General features: G+C 47.2%; 1 protein-coding gene across 14 annotated transcripts in view; it reads right to left on the bottom strand.

Annotated features, from left to right (window-relative positions):
- The window catches only part of PTK2 (protein tyrosine kinase 2), a 197,316-nt gene that overhangs the window by 57,681 nt on the left and 117,515 nt on the right, over positions 1 to 22,120 (bottom strand). For 9 of the 14 annotated variants that reach the window (XR_011491385.1, XM_070476928.1, XM_070476927.1 and 6 more), the window contains 7 exons: positions 21,389 to 21,466; positions 20,537 to 20,644; positions 18,242 to 18,359; positions 15,117 to 15,147; positions 11,715 to 11,767; positions 1,739 to 1,822; positions 761 to 778 (listed from right to left, as the gene is read on the bottom strand). Coding sequence is in view for 13 of the 14 variants with exons in the window: in XM_070476928.1 (XP_070333029.1) it covers positions 761 to 778; positions 1,739 to 1,822; positions 11,715 to 11,767; positions 15,117 to 15,147; positions 18,242 to 18,359; positions 20,537 to 20,644; positions 21,389 to 21,466 (490 nt within the window). In the remaining variant the exon portion in view is untranslated. The remainder of the gene's footprint in view (positions 1 to 760; positions 779 to 1,738; positions 1,823 to 11,714; positions 11,768 to 15,116; positions 15,148 to 18,241; positions 18,360 to 20,536; positions 20,645 to 21,388; positions 21,467 to 22,120) is intronic. The other 5 variants (XM_070476931.1, XM_070476933.1, XM_070476939.1 and 2 more) reach the window with 2 other exon arrangements.

Here is a 22,120-nt window from a genome sequence, read left to right as displayed (position 1 = left end):
GTTCAGACCTTTCACCGCAGGCGCTTTGCTCATAAGGATCACGTCACCAACCCCACAGACAGGAGCACAGATGGAATCTTCAGGGAAAGTATTTTTCATTGAATAGTGAGGAAAAGTGTAACCCCTCTTAATTTTAGTTTATAAAATCTCACTCCTTATGATAAAAGAGTACAAAGCTTCATGCAGGTAGCACCCAAAGGAAATGGAAAACAAGACACTGCATGTGACTTTTAAATTTCTAGTTTATGAAGGGGTGTCCTCAACTGCCTGAAAAATAACAACTGCTGGCAGTTCCTTAATGCTTTAGTCTCTGTGACTCTTAGAAACCGCTTTTCCTTCTTTCCTTCCCGCCACGCCGCTGCCGACTAAACACCACCACACACACGAATGTGGGAAGGCATGTGATTCTCTCCCACCTACTGAGGAACGAAACAGTTTTGACAATTTCCCTTTACCTCTAGTTCTAATAATGAGATCTCTCAAATTCTCTATGAATATACATGACTCAAGTTTACCACTGAGACGTGGTAAAGAAACGGATGGTGACCCTTCTTGGGTTAAAGCCCTGAACAACTCTAAAGAGATCACCGGTTCACACCATCACTGTTTCATACTTGGATCACCGGTTCACACCACCATTTTTTCATACATATTCTGTTGGATCTAAGCCACATTTTGCCTTTCATTAAAAACTGAGTGGTATTTATATCTATATATAATCATCTCACATTAGTAACACAAACGTGAAAATAAATATTACCGTCCCCACTAATTTCATCTGTGGATCCGGGTGGCATGCAAAGAAAGGGAGAGGAAGGGAAAGGGGAGGGGAAGAGAGAGAGGAAGGGAGGGGGAGAGAAGGGAAAACACTATTAAAATGACAAGCAAATCAAAGTGTAAGGAAAACACAAAAACCACCCCCCCACCCCAGTCTAATTCAGAAGGTAAAAGAAAGACTGTAGGATGGAGGAGTAAGCATGTTTACTTGACTTGAAGGCATTAATGCAAGTTTGAAGCCTCCTCACGTTACCCCAGGTAAACAGCAGTTTAGGTGCATTTCTGCCACATTAAGCAAAGCTAGTCTGGTTGCTTCTCACCGTTAAATGTTAAAGACAAGTCTACTACTCTCACAAGGAACGTGCATCCTCCTGGACAGAAATGAGAACTGCAGGTCATTAGTGCGCACGCAGGGACAGCCCTCAGAAGGCCTCCTCAGGGAGCCCCCGGGCTCCCGCCGCTCCTCCTGGGGCTCTGCTGACTGATGCACTTTCACTCACATCCACACAGCATCTGCAGGAGGACCGTCCCGGTCGCTACACCCTCATCATCTCCCGCTCCTAGATAACGCTTCCGGAGCCTTGGCCCGTCCTCTGCAGCATCCCTGAGTATGTGCCCACGAAGCAGGCGAGGAGACCCCGGGGCTCACTGGGACCATCCTCTTCCATCACTCACATGCCGTGTTAGGAAACCCACGAGGCAGAGGTGTGGTACCTGCCGGCCCCTTTGGGAAAACACTGACATCACACAGGAAGAGACTTCTCGTCCTGTCATGCATGTAAACGCCAGCGAACAGGCAAACAAAGAGTCTTCCATCAGGAGGGCGGCCCACAGGCCCCTGCCAGGCAGCTCTGCGCTGACCCCGGGGCAGGCACCACCTACGAGCATCGTTAGACTGCTGCCTGGCCGCTGGGGTCAGCGGCGGTTAAGAGGAGAGCCTTGCAAAAGCTGAGTGCAGTACCCGCAGAAGGAGGTTCGTGGGCACAGAAGACCAAGGGGAGGAAGCGCCTAGCCTTCTTAACCTTAGGTTGGCAGTGACTGACTCCTTATACAGAGGCAGGAGGAGGGAAGAGAAAAACAGAAACACATTATTTCAATACCAGAGAAAACTTATGTTACATTGTAAGGCATAGCTATAAAGACAAGTACAAAGTTGCAATGCTTTTATGTGACTACTGGTACACTTAATTTCTTAATATAATTGACTTGAGAAATACATTAATATTTTAAAATGCAGCTTTCCCTCTTAGGAAAGAGTAGCACTAGATACTGAAACTTTAAGCAAGACATGATGAGGTCGGCCAGCTCCACAAAGCCAGCTGAGCAAGCAAAGGTACAGATGCCTTTACGAAGAACAAAACTGACACATAATGACACAAACAACAAAGACTGATAAACACAAGGTTCTTATGAACATCTAACATTCAACCACAAAGAAAATAAGTGCGGAAAACTAGCAGTTATTGATTTGTTAAAGAACTTTATCAGCAATTTCCCCCAAACCATCAACAAAGACACAGACCTTAAGTGTACACCTCAAATAAACTGCTTTCACATAAAAAACTGGAGGCCAGGGTATCTGAACACAAGGCTTCGAAGCCTCCATCTACAAGCATCCGCTCCTCATTCACTGCCATTCATGTACTGAAAACTCCCTTGAAAGTCAACTCTCTATTAGGCACTTTCTAGATGAACAAGACACACGCCAGCCCTCCCGGAGCAGCCAGGACAGTGGAACAGAGACGCGACGCCCGTAGTACAGTGACAGCAGCAGCAGGCACGTCACCATGGAGTCAGTACCAGGGCGGCACAAGCCTCTAATGTGCAGGGGCGACACCACATGAGAGGGAAGACGCCGCTGGCGCACACAGCTTAACTGCAGATGCACAGGGTCTCGTCAACAAAGGTGAGGACCCCAGGGGTGGGCCCAGGGGGGCAAGGGTCAGGATGAAGATGCCTGCAGCTTACTGCCATCAGTCCACCTTAGCAGTGGAAACAAGAAGAATGGAAACAATGTGGTCACATTTCCACTGGGTGTGCTGTGATCTCAACAACGTTAAGACATTGAGATCTGCCCACCTGCCTCTCTCAGCCCACACCCAACTCCCTGACCAAACTCCACTCAACCTTAACAACCAGCATACAGGAAATTCAGGAATACGGGGGCCAGAGGGGACCCACTCAGCACAGCGTCACGAAACTGCAATCGGCCAGACTCAGGGCGCGGGGTGCGGTGTAAGGGACGTGATTTCCTCCACAGATAAATACAGACAGTGCAGAGACTGGAGGGGCACATGCCCAAGCTCACCCAGCGCCGCTTGTCTGACCCGATTGGACGACACCAAGTATAACAACGCCTTAACCAAGGAATCTCAACACGGACTGCACAGCTGGCATTAATGAATTACTGCTAACTTTCTTATAGTATAATAAAATTGCTTTTAGAAAGTCTTCATCTTCTAGAAACATTTATACGTGGCTATGCCTGAGAGGTGCTTTAAGACAATCAGAGGTGGTGGTGTAGCCACTAAGTTGTGTCCAACTCTTTGCAAGCCCATGGACTATAGCCTGTCAGGCTCCTCTGTCCATGGGGCTCTCCAGGCAAGAATACTGGAGTGGGCTGCCATTTTCTTCTCCAGGGCATCTTCCTGTCCCAGGGATCAAACCCTGGTCTCCTGCGTTGTAGGCAGACTCTTTACAAACTGAGCTACGAGGGAAGACAATCAATGAGGAGTAAGTGGGTAGAGGCAGGGATGAAACGACTGGATTTTAGTTACTGAATCTGGGCGATAAGTATCTGGAGACTCACTACATAGTTCTACTCTCTCTACTTCTGTATTATATTTGGAAATTCCCAGGATAAAGAGTTAAAAGCTAAAAATTCAAAAGCACAACAATATCCATTCATTCACATGATCCCTTGCTTGTAAAAATATCAAATATATTCTTATGTCATTCAGTTTGATTTTTAATAAATTCCACAATTATAATGCAGCCATGACACGCGACTAGAAAGTCATAAGATCAAATTCCAGAATTTATATTTTAAAAGTTTCAAGCCTTCTGTTAAAATTTTTCTCTATGAAGGAAAAAAAACAAACAACTCCCAAAATTGGGTCTTTGGACAATATCTGTTTTTATATTTAATACAATGATACTTGGCTTCTTGTATTAATAATAATAAATTTTAAGATTATCAAAGTTTATTCATTCAGTTCAGTTCAGTTGTTCAGTCGTGCCTGACTCTTTGCAACCCAATGGCTTGCAGCAGGCCAGGCTTCCCTGTCCATCGCCAACTCCCAGAGTTTGCCCAAATTCAAATCCATCACATCGGTGATGCTATCCAACCATCTCATCCTCTGTTGTCCCCTTCTCCTCCTGCCTTCAATCCTTCCCAGCATCAGGATCTTTTCAAATGAGTTAGTTCTTCACCATCAGGTGGCCCAAGTACTGGAGTTTCAGCTTCAGCATCAGTCCTTCCAATGAATATTCAGGACTGATCTCCTTTAGAATGGACTGGTTGGATCTCCTTGCAGTCCAAGGACTCTCACAAGTCTTCTCCAACACCACAGTTCAAAAGCATCAATTCTTTGGTGCTCAGCTTTCTTTATAGTCTAACTCTCAACATCCATACAAGACTACTGGAAAAACCATAGCCTTGACTATATGGACCTTTGTTGTCAAAGTAATGTCTCTGTTTTTTAATATGCTGTCTAGGTTGGTCATAACTTTTCTTCCAAGGAGTAAATGTCTTTTAATTTCACGGCTGCAGTCACCATCTGCAGTGATTTTGGAGCCCCCAAAAATAAAGTCTCTCATTGTTTTAATTGTTTTCCCATCTATTTGCCATGAAGTGATGGGACTGGATGCCATGATCTTAGTTTTCTGAATGTTGAGTTTTAAGCCAACTTTTTCACTCTCCTCTTTTACTTTCATCAACAGGCTCTTTAGTCCTTCTTCACTTTCTGCCATAAAGGTGGTATCATCTGCGTATCTGAGGTTATTGATATTTCTCCCGGCAATCTTGATTCCAGCTTGTGCTTCATCCAGCCCAGCATTTCGCATGATGTACTCTGCATATAAGCAGGGTGACAATATACAGCCTTGACGTACTCCTTTCCCAATTTGGAACCAGTCTGTTATTCCATGTCCAGTTCTAACTGTTGCTTCTTGACCTGCATACAGATTTCTCAGGAGCAAGGGGAATAAGATGGCTCACCAGCCAAATACCCCCAAATCCCGGCCACCGTGAGGCACACTTTCCTACAGGCCAGAGCTTGGAACATACAGGTCAGAGTGCTCTTGAAGAAGAAGCACCGCACAGCCCCCTAATGAGTGGGGCCAACAAGGGGCAGCAGGGCACACTCTACTCTGGAAACTCCATCCACAGGGCCTCAGGACAGATCTGTGGCCTGGAAGGAGTTTACCTGAGTAAATATGCTCTGCAAATTCCTGTTGCACTCATGATTGCTCTGATCTCATTCGGGTTGTTTTTCATCCACAAGTGTCCCCGCTGGGGGTCCCACATGAGTCTGCTGGTCTCCAGCCTGCAGTTGAGGAGCAGGAAGCCAGCTTGGCTCTGGGTGTTTCTTCAGGGCATTAGCCTACAACACATGCTACGGACAGTTCAGGACCCATGGGACTCCTGTAGAAGCCAGAGAGGAGAGGGCCGCAATCAGGCAGCAGCCTCAATCTCAAAAGAGGCAAAAGGAGCCCAGATGCTGTACCGATGGTGTGAGGAGGGGTGCTGGGAGGAGGGAGACAGCACGGGGCGGGGGAAGGTATTCTGCCGCTCACGACTTCCTCATTCACGTACAATGCAATCAGTCACCCTGCCCCCACCCAGACAGAGACTGCTAAACATCTCTCCTAACCCCACAGTGATTGCAGGATTCTAGTTTTGATTGTTGGAATCAGAAGAATTTCCAGTAAGACAAGTACTATGAATAAGTCAAACCCCCAATACTTACCACATGAGTGAGTGAATGAAAGTCGCTCAGTTGTGTCCGACTCTTTGGGACGCCATGGACTATATAGTCCATGGAATTCTCCAGGACAGAATACTGGAGTGGGTAGCCTTTCCCTTCTCCAGGGGATTTTCCCAACCCAGGGACTGAACCCAGGTCTCCCGTACTGCAGGCAGATTCTTTACCAGTTGAGCCACCAGTGCACATAAAAACCATCAGTAGCATTAGTTTGATTAAATTATGTCATAAGGCACATAATTTACAAAAATTAGCTTCACATGTAATAGGCCAGCAATCCCCAACTTTTTTGGCAACAAGGACTAGATTATGGGAGATGGTATTTCTATGACTCAAAGGAGGGGTTGGGGTGACTCAGGCAGTCATCTGAGTGAAGGGGGGCAGTAAGTGAAGCCTGGCTCCCTCGCCGGCAGCCTGGTTCCTAACAAGCTGAGGACCCAAGGACCGGTACCGGTCCGCAGTCTGGGGGTTGGGCACCCCTGTACTAGGCGACAGTACTCTAGGGCACTTAAACAATTCCTAAAAGCTTTCACTTAAAATCAAGCTTTCAGTATAGATGGAGACCACCTTCTAAATCAGTGTTACCAAAAATGAAACTAGGATGTAAACCAGATGAAAGAGACTCATTCAAACTTGAGGGCAGGGCAGACATTTGGAATCCAACAGAAATGAGTCAACACTATGCTATTGCTATTCCTGATAAATGGAAGAAAAACCACCCTGAAATCGGACTCAGACTCTTCTAGGAAAATACTCCACCCTTCTCATACCGACACCTCCTCCATTCCAACAACTCAGTGTGGTTTGATGAGAAGACAGTGGGTTTCAGAGCTCAAATCCGGGTTTCCACCAGGCTCTCTGCTTTGGCTAGCTACGTGAGCCACACCTCACCACCCCAGTTCACCTGTAAAGTGGGAAAAGGAGGAAGACTGTCCTGAGGCTTAAACAAGATACTGCTTGTGAGTGTGCATAACCTCTGAGACTCACTCATAGGTAAGTAACTACTTATATTTACAAAGAGCAGCAGTGCAATGAATGAATAGCAGGCTTAGTGCTTCAGAGACCATGAGAAAAAAGGAGAAAAGACCGCAATTATTATAGATAGCATCACTGACTCAATGGACATGAATTTGAGCAAACTCTGCTGGCAGACAGCGGAGGACAGGGAAGCCAGGTGAGCTACAGTTCATGGGGTCGCAAAGAGTTGGACGTGACTTAGCGGCTGAACAAAAACACATATACCACCTAATATTTTACAGAACTTCACAAACTACTTCTACACATATTAAGTAGCTGCTTTAGAACTTGTAATGAAGCAGCTTAATACAAATGACATTTATTTTGTTAACTTTTAGTTTAGGATAATTTTTAGTCACTATATGTAATTTTAAATAGCTGGAATGATGCTGCAAGGTTAACAATTAAACCAGAAGAATCTGTTACAAAGCAAAAAAAAAATTTTTTTTTTAATTTGTAATAAACATCTCATCACAAAGTATCACTATAGAGTGATACATGTGTTCACCACCAAGGGCTCAGCAGAGACAATCAAACCAAACATTTCTAATGAAAGGAAAAGGTCATGGCCTTGGCTGTCATGACAGAAGCAGAAGAGAGAACACAGTCTTCTGACCTCCAGCCCCGTCACAACGACCCAGACATGCGACAGGAGCCATGGGCACAGGGCAGTGGTTGTCAGCTCACCAACATTTCTGTTACACTTGAGGTCCCACTGCTTCACTACAGGCCTGCTTATTTAAAACAGACAAACAGACCTTGAAACACAAAAACCAACCGAAAACCAAAGTTTATACCTTTGGAATACTTAAAATTCAGCTTCATTCACTGATTTCCCTTGGAAGCACCTGCATTCCGAGGAACCTTCATCCACACAAACGTTGCTCAACGCCCCACCCACTCCAGGTGCCCCTCTCTGACACACACAGGCCCCTCAGGACAAGCAAAGCCCTCTCACGTACTTCTAACTGCGCTCCAGAAGAAATGCGTTCCCTAAAATCACACACAGAGGCTAGAAAAGTTGACTCTAGGCCCTCAGAGAAAGTGCCCAGGGAAATGCTCTATTCTGCTGGATATTTCTGCAAACCAGCTCATCTCACACTTACGTTAGAGAGAAACTCTAGATCTCAGAGACAAGACTGCATATACTTGACATGGAGTGTAAACTGGCTCATCTCACACTTACGTTACAAACTCCAGATCTCAGAGACAAGACTGCATATACTTGACATGGACTGAAACTGGACCCTACTGAGGATGGTCTGAAACTTTACTTCCTCATAAAGAGATATGCAGGAGGGCCTGGAGCCAGTGATCATGAGCTGGGGACTGTTGCTGACATCCAGACTTCAGCCTTCCCACTGGCTGGCCTCCAGACCCCTTGCCCCAAACTACCTAGGGGTGCAAGCAGAAGGGTTCACTGTGACCAGCGCTTGGGGAGGTCTGAGCGCCCAGCGGCCCACGAGGTCACCACCTACTCTGAGGGTCCCTTCCTTTCTCCCTCTGAACAGAGCGCAGTCCTCCAAGCCCTAGCACCTCTCTGCACCTTGCCCGGGCAGCTGATTCACCTAAAAACAATAGAGCACTGTGTCCCAGACAGCAACAACAAATAGAACATGTCTTTGTCTATGATGGCATTGTGGTCTAGGGATAAGAAGGTTTCTAAACTCGTATCTATTTAAAGATTATCCACAATAGTGGCATGTATGGCAGACCAGACAACTCTGAGGAAGGAGAGTCCTGGAGTAGGCAGGGAGGGCTTCTAGGAGAGGGTGGCATCTGAAGCCAGCCTTAAAAGACTAGGGAAGAGCTTCTCAGTTGTGACTGTATAAAAAACAGGGGAATCAGGCCAGTCTCACTTTCTCCATCTTCCCAACTGATTATTCATCTGTACTTGGGGTCATCTCCCTTAAATTGTTACTGAAAGGCAACAAAGCCTAGGGGGCAATAATAACGTGAGTTCAGTCCTTGCTCCATCGTTTGCAAGCTGTGTGACACTGAACAAGCCCGTTTACTTCTCTGAATTTCTTTCCTCCTGTCTGTGAAATGGGGAGACGATAAAGACCTTGGGAGGTTGCCACAGGGATTAACAATGCCAAATGCAATGCACAGCACCTTGAGTACCTAATACAGAGAGAGCTGTCACCTCTTCGCTGGGTGTGCCCTCGCCTGCCCTGCCCCAGCCTCTCAGAGCTCTCTGGCTGGTGCTGAGTTTGCCAAGCTCCCACTGCAGGGCCTGGCGCTCGCTGTCCCACAACGTCTGCAGGCCCCAAGTCTCACTGTATTCAGTCAACTGCTCAGAGGGACGTCCCTGGACCCCCACCCTCACTCTCCAACTGCCTGCTTGATTTTAATTCAGTGTCTGTGTCTCCTGCACAGAATATCAGCTCCACACAGGAGCAACCTGGCTCTGCCCACCAGTGTCCCCCAGTATCTGGAACAACGCCTAGCACAGAGCAGGCACTCAGCAGCACCTGATCATGGAATTTCTAAGACTGGGTTAATAGCCACCTTGCAGGGTTTGTTGGGGTGGGACAGGATGGACTATGACAGAAAAGCAGGTCACGACTGCTGGCCACAGTCAGGCTGAGCCTCAGCCACCACGTCACCATCCTGGAGACAGACTGGCTTGTGGCATGGGGAACAGGCGTGGCACTCCACTGAGTCCGCAGGAGGCTGAGGTTAACACTGCACACCCACGTGGTTTCCAGGCTACCAGGTAAGAAAGAATCTGGAGGTTTGGCACAAGTCCTGGTCATCCAGGTGTCACCTTAACAGCTTATGAGCTAAGTGCAAGGTGCACTCTTGGCAAGAGTCTCTGCATGCTGTGAGTCCAACTCCACAGAAGGGAGCAAGTCATGAGCAGGGTGAAGAAGGAGTAACAGAACCTAAGAGGTAAGTTCTGGCACTAAATGTTCATGGGACATGGGATGTTCTTTGTGTCTGTGAATGAAGGTTTGACAGTTCCGTGAACCACCAAAGTGGTGCCCATGTGTGGAATAGCATCACTGACTCTGAAGAATGGACGTGTGATGATGAAAAGTATGTGCTGGCCGGTGGAGCCGTCCAAGCAGAACTACAGGGGGAAGGAGGTGGGCAGAGGGCCCGGATGCCCAACAGAACTGGGCGAAGACCCATGTGGAAGACGGGGGCGGGCTGGACAGACGGGCTGTGTAGAGATGTTGGGAAGCCTCGGGGCCGAGCTGAGGAAAGTTTCTGCCCAGGGAGTCACCTACTTACATTCAATAAAGGGAGGAGCACCCCGAGAGCTGCTGTAGATAAGGGGCTGCAGCGTGAACTCCAGTCCAGGGTGCCCGGGGAGGACAGTGAAGGCAGATCAGGACGGGGGAACTGAGAGAGGTGACTCCCACAGAGTCTTAATGGGCAGCTGTGGACATGAGGAAATGGAAGAAACGAGACCCAAAGCTTCCATGAGGCCTGTCGTGTTTTGTCGCTCCCGGAGCTGCGATGTGCCTGGCAGGGCATGTCAGCTCCCACCGCATGGAGCAGCTGCGGAGCGCGGGGGCACCCAGGGCGGTGAGGACCATCGGCGCCTCCCGGCCAGCATCTCAGGCCTGCTTCCAGTTCAGCGGGGGGACTAGCGCGCTCAGGAAGGACTCAGCACTGGCTCAGGAGCCCCTTTTCTGTGGAGCACAGCACAAAACACCCTCTGATGCCAGCAACTGACAGAGTGCTCCACCACCGGGCACCTCAGGCAGGTGGTGGCCTCTCTCTCCAACTGGATCACAACCCTGGAGAGCCTGTTCCCCACCTGCTGGATCTCCTGCGCCACCGCAGACTGGAGATGCCAAGCTACTCGGCCCCTGCACGTCACCCCGTACTGAGGGGAGGCCGCCGGCGTCCGGCACCGCCCAGCAGCACAAGCCCCGGCACTGAACAGACCTCTCCCCACATCAGGAAGGGGTTGGCTCCTGAGCGGCAGGGCTTCCCCCCACACCTGCCCCACGAGGTTCCTCACTAGAGCATCTTTGCTAAGCACGAAAGCATGAATACCAACACGAATATTTCTTGAGAAAGGGGTGGTGGGATGTTTGTGGATGATAAAAAAAAAAAACAAGCAATTATATTTGTATGCTGGAACATTAACAAATAATTCAGTCATCAACTAGGCAAATGCACAAAAGTCAATTTTAGGTAAAAATTCACTCAAGGTAAATTAAACTAACAAGAATTAGATTTCTTCTAAGTCAGACTGTCAGGCACTAGAGTTTTAAGAAACTATTACTTTAGAAATGTGACATAGATGAGAACATACTATATATGTGTGCATATGGGTATACATGTGTATGTATACATGTATAGCATATGTATTTTAAGATACCAAACCTGGGTCCATAGAAGATGCTTTTTCCCACCTTTCCTCTATTTTCTACATTTTTAAATGGGGGGAAAAGGCACATGTATCTTGAGAAACATATCAAAGAAAGCACACCATGCTCATCACACCAGTAAATAGTTAAGATAATGCTTACGTCAATATCTTAACTATATTTTTAAAAAAGCAATATTCAAACACCATTTTATGTTAATTGTTAACAAAAAAAGCTGTTTAAAAATACTTCACATCTCTTGAACTTCAAAAAATAATATACAAAGCATATTATGTTAATTTCTGAACTGCAAGCATAAATTATAATGGCAGCTTCGAAAGCAAACATTTTCACTCTAAATATAATTAACATGGCATTAAAACTGAAACATAACTTGGAATTCTAAGTAATTTGTGAGTATTCTACTACTGTAAAATTATACAAATTTTAAAGTTATTCTTTAAGTTTTAAAAATAAATAACTTTAATTCTTAACGTTCATAAGCTAGCCTAGAAAGAATGCTCATGAAAATGAGCTGAGGTCAAACACGCGGGGCTCCCTCCCACCGCTGTGGGCACCCCCTGCCGCCCGTGCGGCCTCTTACCTGACATGGAGACCGTATGGGTGCGCACGCCCTGCTTCTCACTGTTGGCCAGCCTGGAACAGAGGTGCAAAGCGTGAGCGCCCCACCACTCTCCAGACCACGCCACTGGCATCCACGCACACACCAGCTGCCCAGAACCAGGACGGCTGTGCCCTCTCCCAGGGAGACGGTGCAGTCCAGAGGGTGACTTTGTGAAACACCAGACTCTACCACCTGAGGCCCTCAAAGCCTGCTTTAACGTTTAAAGACTGGAAGTGCAGACCGACGAGGGCAGGAATGCTGAATCACAGCTCTGCTGAACATGGTGCTCATGGCTTGGGTCACTTTAGATGCTGGGCTGCAAGGGGAGACGCCCGGGACTGAGGAGGGCCCTGGACACAGCACTGGCCCTGTCACTGTTACAGTGTGCCCAAGAGCAGGCAGGACGGGGACACATGCTGTCATTATCTACAGACTGACACAGGCAAGGCTGACGCATCTGGTTACTTGTTTCCTGAAATGGCTCAGCAATGGTAGTGTTTTACACACACATCCACAAAAAATAACATTTTGGCCAAAGGTTTTAGCACATTAAAAAAAAAAATCCAAGTATAGTTCAATTCAAACTTTTTGAAAAAGCATAAAACACAGAGGAAAAAGGAACCCTACAGTCTTCAGGTGTCAAAATTATTTTGTTCTTTTCATAAAAGAAAACTTTTTCTCTGATACATAAACATTTACTCTATAAGTACTGAACAGGAATTTTCCTTAGTACACAGGATTTATATTGGAAATCTTGGAGCTTAACATATCCCTTTTGAGAACTAGAAATATTCAATGTCCAACTGCACAACCCCTAGGAAGTGTTAGTTGCTCAGTCATGTCTGACTCTTTGCGAGCCAATGGACAGTACCACCAGACTCCTCTGTCCATGGGATTCTCCAGGCAAGAACACTGGAGTGGGCAGCCATTCCCTTCTCCAGGGGATCTTCCTGACCCAGGGATTGAACCTGGGTCTTCTGCATTGCAGGTAGATTCTTTACCAACTGAGTGACTGGGGAAGGTTTATAGCACAAAGCCATACCCTTCAGTTCTTTTACTGAATTTGCTACAAGTTTGAAATGGTATCTCTATTATAAAAGTTTAACCAGAGTTTTCTAACAAATCACCAGCTCCTCTTCCACTGCAGCTACCTGACTGATCATAACTCCCTCTCAACTGCATTTATCGGAAGGTCACAGGTGCGCGTTCCTAACACACAGGCCACGTCCTATGCTTCTGTCCTGCAGACAGGATGCCAGGTCGTCCTCTGCTGTGGGCTGGGGCACTTCTCTGCTCACAAATGAAGGGATATCACCACCTCTCTGATCTGTGGCAACAACACATCTGCTGCTCTGTGATTTGTGGAAATTCTGCTCCTTTCTAGTATCTGTTAGCACTTCTAACCTACTCCCTTACTCCTCACGTTTACGTCTGTATTTACAATTCCTGTGTATTTAATCCACAAAGTCATCTCTCAAAGACTTTCTATAACTGAAGATACTATAAGCACTAATTCCTTGCATGATTTTTAATAATTAATAAGCATTAATAAATTTAATAAATTAATATCCATTAATTTATAACATTAATACATATCTATTAAATGTTGTTGGGTTTGTGAAACAGCCTAAAAGCTGAGAGAGTTGGTCTCACCCACCCCACCACTCACCCGCCCAGCTACCTACTGGGTGCCAGATACTGCCCAGTGTCAGGTCTACACACCCCCTGACCCCGGCCATCAGTGAGGCCTGAGGGTGAGAGCAGCAGAGAGGTGACTGTTACTCCAGATAAGTTACGGAAAAACACAGGGCTGCTTCTGGGACTGGGGTGATGGGGGGTTTTCAGATGAGGTGATGCGGGGTGAGACCTGAGCAGGGCCCCGCTGAGGGCAAGCTAGAGAGAAGGAGGGCCGTGGGCTCCAGGAGCCAAAGGGAGTTCAGTGTGGCTGAAGCGTGAGCGCGGGAGCAGAAGCGAGGCGGAGGGGGTGTGGGGACGGCGCACAGCATCTCCCCAGATGGCTGAAGGATGTGGGCGTTTATCTAGGAGCAGCAGCAGCCACACAGGGGCTTCGAGAGGAAAGCTCCCTCCCAACGCTGTAGCAAAGACCGACAGGCATGCAGAGGATGGGAGCCAGGGGGCTGAGATGCTGTCCTGACACTGGCCCCTGGCTGGTGTCGAGGAAGGTTCCCACCATCCCTACTGATCAGGACAGCTCCCCGTCCTGAGACCAATGGTACAAACAATACGGTCCATGCTGAACTCTTGCCTTCCTTTGGGGAGACTGGAATTTGGGCACATGCCAAGCACAATGTGCACACGTGACCAGGCCTGCATAAAGGTGGGGCGCCGAGTCTCTCACGAGCTTCCCTTGGAGACCACTCTCCACATGTCCTGCCTGCGGCCCTGAAAGAAAGCCCCCGGGGCTGCCCAGCCCCTCTGGACTCCATGCTGCTGTGCTCTCCCTGGACTGTCATGCAGCATAGCCACGAGAGCCTTTATGCGCCGAGTCCTGGGCATTCCTTCTAGAGAATCCCTGCACGGGGTGGTCCTGGGGATCCCAACACAGGAGTCTTGCTAGCAGAGCCCAGACAGGTGCTAACAGCTAACAACCGGGGAGGGCGATGGGCAGGTGAAGTGCATGGGCCTGACAGCTCGGAAGAAGAAAGGGAGAGACCGGCAGGGACTGGCCGTGGAGGAGAGGGAGCGACAGGTCAGAGGCGCCCAGGCTCTGCTCCCTTAGCCCCACGTGCAGCGCCCGGGGCATCTCCTCAAGTCCCTCCCTCTGAGCGCTCAGCACCCAGCTGCGTGTCTGACTGTGAGCATGGTGCCTTTCATCTGCTCCCCAATCCCTAGAATGCTGGCTGAGGACAGAGAAGCTCAGGCCTTCTTTACTTTTATAGATTAAAGTATCTACTATGAATTCTGTGACACAAACACATTTTAAAATTAACATAAGTTGCATATCTTTAATTTTCTCACTTGTAAAAGAGCCAGAATGGTACTGACGTTCAGGTCTCTATGTAGACTGTCGCCACCTATAAAGTAACCACCTGACAACAGACCTCTCTCCTGTTATCACCACTATTCTTGAGCTTCTTCCTGAACTTCAAGGGAAGATTCACTTTACACTCTTGGCTAAACATAAATACTTGTAAAGCAATTATCCTTCAAAAAAAAAATAAATGAATTAAAACAACAACAACAAAAAAAAACCTAAATACTTTAGATGACTTACAACTGATTTCTTTCTGGAAATACTTGTTTTCTGGTTTCCTAATCATACATGTAGAAATTTGATTACTCACGCAAATATTAAATAAAGCATGGAGAATTTCAGTCTCTCATGCCACGCAGTAACAAGGCACACAGGGCGGTACTTACTTTGGTATCGATGGCAAAGCCCGCTCACCTTCTGCGGAAAAAAATGGAGAGAGAGAGATGAGGCTCCTGTGGAAAAGACTGTATGTAGAAACCAGAGAAAGATGAGTCCTACCCCAGAATTTTAGCAATAACCCTTTAAACGAAGCTGGTATATGCCTGTGATGGGCTATCACAGCTTTATTTTCAGTATTTATGACAAACATGCTGTCTGCAGGTGCAGACTATAGGAAAGGCACTGCCTCTCAAAACCAGGCTAAGGTTTTGAGGAAACAGAGGAAAGCTGTTCTTCCCAGGAGACGTTAGAAGAGAAAGAATTTTTCATAATCAAAGCAAACATTCTTTATAAAGACTGAACACCCTGCATAGGTTTGGCAACTCCAAAACCTATACAGGGAACACAGAAATTCCAAACCCACCGGCTCTGTAGCTGCAGGAGGAACACAGCCCCCAGGCAGCCGAGGGGCCAGCCACCTCAGAGCCTGGGGACGCAGCTGGGGGAGGTGCTGGGGCCTCCACATGGTGGCCGGCCCCCTGCCATGACAGCTGGGCTCTGGCCGGGGCATCACAGGGGAGCTCAGGACTTGCTCAGAGGCTGAGGAGACGTGCTCCCCACCCATCCTTAGTGAACCAGGAAGCATGGAGCCCCTGGTTTAATCTCTCTTATCTGGATTGACCTGGTGGTAAAGCTGTCCCACCAGTCCCCTGGCTCCCTGGGAAAAGGGTTACTCTTGTCTTGGTAATGTGAAATTATGAGGAGAATGTAACTAAAAATTGAAAAAAACTGCCACTGAGTTTTCTCTAAGTCAAAGGAAAAGTTAGATAAGGCCCCATAAGAAGGCCCCAGGTCACATAGCAACTCCGGTGGAAGCTGGTTCAGGTACATGGCTTGTGACTCTTACAGTTTTCTGCCCCAGTGATACCACCTATAAAAGCACTTTCTAAACTGAAGCAATTATGGTGGATCACAGAGCTAACAAAATACACCTAGGCACATCAGCACTCATGTGTAGAACTTAGACATCACTTAGAACTGTTACACTCACAAACCCATGCATGTTGCTTACCATGAAGCAGTTCATAACCTAGAGAACAGATGGGTATGTATGCAACTGTTCCTTAAAGCATGTACCAGGAAAATGGTGGATTAGAGTTGTAGAAAGATGTTTTACATTTATTTGACGTTTTAAGAAACTAAATCAGAAAGTGTACATGTGTTCCTGTCCACATATTTCTAATTATAATCCATTAAAAACATTTGACTTTATTATATTCAATTAGGCAATATAACTTCACTTTAGGAATCTATTATAAAATAGTCACAAGTACATATGCTGTGATTTAGAATAAATTATCAGGCTTAATAATTAATTCTATAAAGACCACATAAAATTGATAAAAACCCTGGTCCTATTAGATTTTTATGAGAAGTGATTTCATTTATGCTGTCTTCATATGAATGAAGAATTTAACGTATCTCATTTCATGAGATTTGATATCAAAATGTTTCCTCCAACAGAAGAAAAAAGTCAACTAAAAACCAACTCAAGAAGATGTTAAAGCTTCAAACATTTAATGCCTAATGTCTGAATGTTATTTTTTCATATACCAGCAAATTGAACAATATTTTGGTAAATTAAAGTGAAATAAAACAATTACTTACCAAAAAGAAGACAGGCGATATAGTCCATTTAACATTTTTAACAAAATACTATCTTTATGTGAAACAACTTTCCCAAAACATTTAAACAATGTTTGCAAGGTATACTCCTTCATTTAAAGCACAAAATGAAAACTCAAGAGCTCATGAATGCAAAAATTTTCAATGAGAGGAGCCTTTAGATATTTCTAAAAGAAGCTTCATTACTGTATTTCACATAAAGGAAGCTATCATAACACACATTCCATTTTAGGGGGAAAATAAATAGGCTTTACTGGTTTGATCATAGTGGGAAAAACAGTTCTGCCCGATTATCCATGTCCTGGAATTCATGCACTTACTGGCCTTTTTGGCTGATGGCTTTAGATACTGTCCTCAGTATCTGACACTAACAAAGGTTTAAACAAAGGTCCCAGTGATGCCTCTGCTTCACTCCCCACCCCCATGCCCTCCACCTGCTGTCAGCACAGAGAACTGGGCCGCTGGGCAGCGGGACTCTCTGCAGTGTCTATACCAGGAGTGCGGGGCCTCATCTGTGTCCCTCACGTCTCCCCGACTCCTCCTCTGATCGTCCCTCCCACGGCGGGGGTAGGGGAGTGCTGGCAGGGATCTTGTGTCCGCCTGCCCAGAGCGGCAGTATGATGAGGGTGACTGTGGACCCGGACCCACCTCCCACGCTACAAAGCAGGTACTGCTCCTCCTTAAGGGCGAGCAATCCCCAAGCCAAGGCTCATCCAGTGCATCAAGATCACATGGAAACGAGCAGCAGCTCTGAAGTCTGTGACACTGTGTGTACGTGTCCCAAGCCACCTCCACACGGAAGGCTGTTCCCGCTCTGCTTCCCGCTGAGACCACAGAAGCAAGTACCACTCTTCTAGCCTTCCCAGACAGAACTGAGGCGCAGGAAGCTAAGTACTTAGCAGATGGCATGCACTCATGATGTGAACCCATCGGTCAATATAATTCCAAAGCTTGGTTTTTTCCTGTTTTGTTTCAGAAATCCAAACCCTCGGAAACACCGCATCTTACAGACTTTGCAAAAGGCTGCAGAGACTCAGCCCCATTCCGAGGATGCAATACATCATGCTTCGGACTGACTGCTCTAAGCTTTTGAGAGCTTTAAGAAAAAATACGAAAGAGACTTTATTTATATGAGTTACAAGGACTTTTAAAAAAAAGTCCTAGAATATAATCCCAAAAGTTTATTTAAAAAACACTAATGGTAACCGAGACAACATGTTAAGGCTGTTGCTCAAATCAAAAGGGTCTGAACACAAACCATGTGTGCTTAAGCTCTGTCCAAACCCAGTTCGTAGGCTGTGAGCTGAGTCGCTGCCCTAGAAAAGCAGGAATATGCTGGGCTGAACTATTTGTTTGCTCTTCATGTTCAGAGTGCCCTGAGGGAAGGGCTCAGGCTGCAGGTGAGCTTGGCGGCGGCGCGGAGGAGGGTGGGAAGGGGGTGGCTCACCTTTCTGGGGCCGGATGATGAAGGACTGTGTGGCCCCATGCACCAGGCGGCAGTACCCGTCGATCAGGTCGGCCATGTTCTCGGCGATGGTCAGGGACGGGGCCGTGACCGTCAGGGGCTGGACAGGGGAAAAGAGCCAGAGAGAGCGGTCATTGTTCCTTCCACTCCTCAAAGGGCCAGCTGTGCCGTGACATCAGATGGAGACGCACTTGAGCACAGAGAAGAGTGGGAGTGAGACGAGATCTGTCATCAGGCCTCAGTGAGAAGACAGCATGGTATTTAAGGATCTTATTCCTAGGATATGTGACAGAAGGCAAAGCCAGACAAAAAAAGAAAAAGACACTTAAATCGCTTAGAGTCACTTTCTAGAACAAAAAGAAGTGGGGAAAAAAAACGTTTCCTACAGAAGGTCTGGCCCCTTAGGCATACTCTAATTAAGAACTTAGAAAATTAGCTCAACTATGGCTTCTTTTAGAAACTAGACAAGTGTGGAGTAGAGTTTTATCAAGCATCCATCATAGTTTTTCTAACCTTGAAGAAAATTAGTGGAATTTCATTATTTTGAGCATGCAGAGCATGTTCTACCTAAGAGCTTAGAAATCACTTTTTTCAAGGCAAAACACACAATTATGATACATTTCCTAAAAGACCTGTCATTAAATGTTATCCAGAAGATAATCAGAGTGGTATTTTTCCTTTGAACACAATTATGTCCTAACTCACATAGTCTTCATAACTTCCTTCTAAAGGAACAACTCAGCTCGCCTGTGTCATCCTAAGTATTGTTTGGGGGCAGCAAACAGAAAGGAGGACATGGTGCAGACAGGAAATTACTGAGAGATTTTCAGGAAATTTCAAGGTTCCAATATTTCATGGCATCATTGGTTTAATTCTGAGAATCAAATGTACTGCCCGGAGCCTCAGAAATGCCAGGATTCCAAAGCAGGAGGAGCAAGAACGAGATGAGAGGAGCCTCGAGAACAAACCTGCCCCAGCAGGGGTGGCAGCAGCGTGAAGCCCAGGCAGCAGCGTGGAGTGGGGCCAGGGGAGTGCCCCAAATGGGCTTCATGCCGAAGTAGCCCTGTGTGTGCCGCTCCTAACACCCCCCAACACACACACACAGTGAACATCACATATAACACAGTCCAGGAAATAAAAGAGAGCAGTACAGTTTACAGAATTTACATAATTTTAAGAGGTTGATTTTCTTGGTAATTCATATATTCCAGTTTTTCCACAGAAAGACTACAATAGTTTTTAAGTGAATTGCCGCTTTTGGAACTACGGTGCTGGAACAGACTCTGAGTGCACACAAAGATGAGGTCATGTAAGCACATGGCAAGAAGGGCACCATGCTCAAGTCAGGAGGAGAGTCCTCTCCAGAAACCAATCTTGCTGAAACTCTGGTCTTGGACTTCTATTCTTTCAAACTGTGAGAAAATAAATATCTGCTGTTTAAGCCAAAAATAAAATAAAATAAAATAAAAGAGTCCCTTGGACAGCAAGGAGATCAAATCAATCAGTCAATTCTAAAGAAAATCAACCCTGAATATTCATTCAAAGGACTGATGCTGAAGCTCCAATACTTTGGCCAGCTGATGCAAAGAACTGACTCACTGGAAAAGACCCTGATGCTGGGAAAGATTAAGGCAAAAAAAGAAGAAGGCAGCAGAGGATGAGACGGTGGGATGGCGTCACCAACTCAATGGACATGGATTCAAGCAAACTCTGCGAGATAGTGAAGGAGAGAGAAGCCTGGCACGCTGCAGCCCATGGGGTCACAAAGAGTTGGACACAACTCAGTGACTAAACAACAACAATTTGTTATGCAGGGCTTCTAGGAGGCTCAGCAGTAAAGAATCTGCCTGCCAAGCAGCAAATGCAAATTTGAGCCCTCGGGAAGATCCCCTTGAGGAGGAAATGACAACCCACTCCAGTATTCTTGCCTGGAGAATCCCCATGGACAAAGGAGCCTGGCGGGCTACAGTCCATAGGGTTGCAGAGAGTCGGACGTGACTGAGCAGCTGAGCGCACACAAACACACTTGTCAGGTAATGCTCATTACGTGAGAGAAAGCTGTGATTCTGATGACCCATGAAAACTTCATCTGTATCCTCAAACAGTCATTTCAATAAAAGGCTAGTTTAGAAGTAATGATTGTTTCAGGATACACCCAGTATTCCTGCCTGGAGAATCCCATCGACAGAGCAGCCTGGCGGGCTGCGGGCCACAGGGTGGCACAGCTGGACACGGCTGAGTCGACAGCCTGAGCAGAGGCCATCTCCTACCCCCTACCTCGGGCGCCCCTGCGATCTTCAGCTGTAGCGTGCCTTTCCTGTCCTTGTCCTCACTGTTCGAGTACTGGATGGTCTGCACTTGGTTGAAGTCGGCCAGGTGTGTGGGCTTTGGGAAGAAAAGGCAAACACTTGACCACAGATGCCAGACACTCGTGCACTACCCGTGTAATCCCCGTGGTCCCCCTCCAACCCTGTTCTCCAGAGACACCTCCCAGACAGGGTGCCTGGGGAGCCTGACTGTCCACCTCGTCCAGGAGGAGTGGGCCTTTCTCCCTCTGAGGAGCTGGCGTGGACCTGCCGGGGCCGCCTGCTCACTTCACGGTCGGGGTGTGTCTGCCCTCTGTGCTCCTGGAGGCAGAGGGGTGCTCTACCTTCAGGGGCTGGAAGAGGGGTTGCCCATGCCCCGGAGCGAAGACATGCAGAGGAGGAGGGAGGGAGCCCCTGACCTGACTCTCCGGGTGACTCGGTCTCAGGGAGCATTCTGCCCTGCTTCTCTCAGAGAGAGGGACCCGTGCCCACTCCTAGCACACCATGAGCAAGGAATGTCTCTGACCCATTCTGGGGTTCTTCTGAAGGGTAATGGTGCTGGGGAGACGGCGGGCACATCTTAAGGACCCTTCCCACATGGACACGCCACCAGAGACTCTGCTCATTTCCCAAGAGGAATGGATTTTTCTTCTCATGTGGACACAACATGCCCATCAGTCCCCACCCTCCAGCATTTCACAACAGCCATCAGTATGCAGGTGACCAATCCCACGCATTTACTCGACTCTTGGCCTGCTCAGGGCCTCCTTCTCTCAGATACCAGAAGCACCAGCCCCTCCCTGGCAACCTGAAGCACACTTACATTGCAGCCTTTGTCTGTGAGGTAACTGATTCCTTCCTCAGGGCCAATCGCCAGCTCTACTGAAATAATCCAGCTTGACTTGAAGGTGAAACAGGTGACGGCAAAGGTACCAGGAGGAAAAAGAGGTATTTTAGACAAAGAACCACTTAAACATTAAAGGACCAAAGGGGAGGCTGGACAAACGTCTATTCATCAAACCAAAGAATACAACATGTGTGCAACTCCAGGCTTTCCTGGTGGCACCAGTGGGACAGAAACCACCTGCCAGTACAGCAGACACAGAGAGACTCAGGCTGGATCCCTGGGTCGGGAAGGTCCCCTGGAGGAGGGCATGGTAACCCACTCCAGGATTCTTGCCTGGAGAACCCCACGGACAGAGGAGCCTGGCAGGCTACAGTCCAGGCACAAACCGTCGGACACGACTGAGCGTGGAGACATGCATGGACAACTCCACGGTGCAGTGTCTGCTGAGCCTAAGCAGAGATGGACAGACTGAGCTCATTCCGGTGAGCCACAGCCAATGGTTTCTTTGGGAAGATTATGTGCATAGGTAAACGAGCCCTGAGAGAACTGTTAATCAATGAATCGCTGGGTTGGGATTAAAATAAATCTAAATATGAACACAGGCATGCTATTAAAAAAGGACTGTTTTAGTCTCACGTTGACACATTTTCTTTTTATATTGTTTTCCCACTGTACAGTGAAAAATATTCTCATGTTAAACACATGACA

This window comes from Odocoileus virginianus, chromosome 15 (genome assembly GCF_023699985.2).
Source record: "Odocoileus virginianus isolate 20LAN1187 ecotype Illinois chromosome 15, Ovbor_1.2, whole genome shotgun sequence".
Taxonomy (NCBI): domain Eukaryota; kingdom Metazoa; phylum Chordata; class Mammalia; order Artiodactyla; family Cervidae; genus Odocoileus; species Odocoileus virginianus.
Note: the sequence above shows the minus strand (reverse complement) of the source record. Positions and strands in the feature narration are given on the sequence as shown.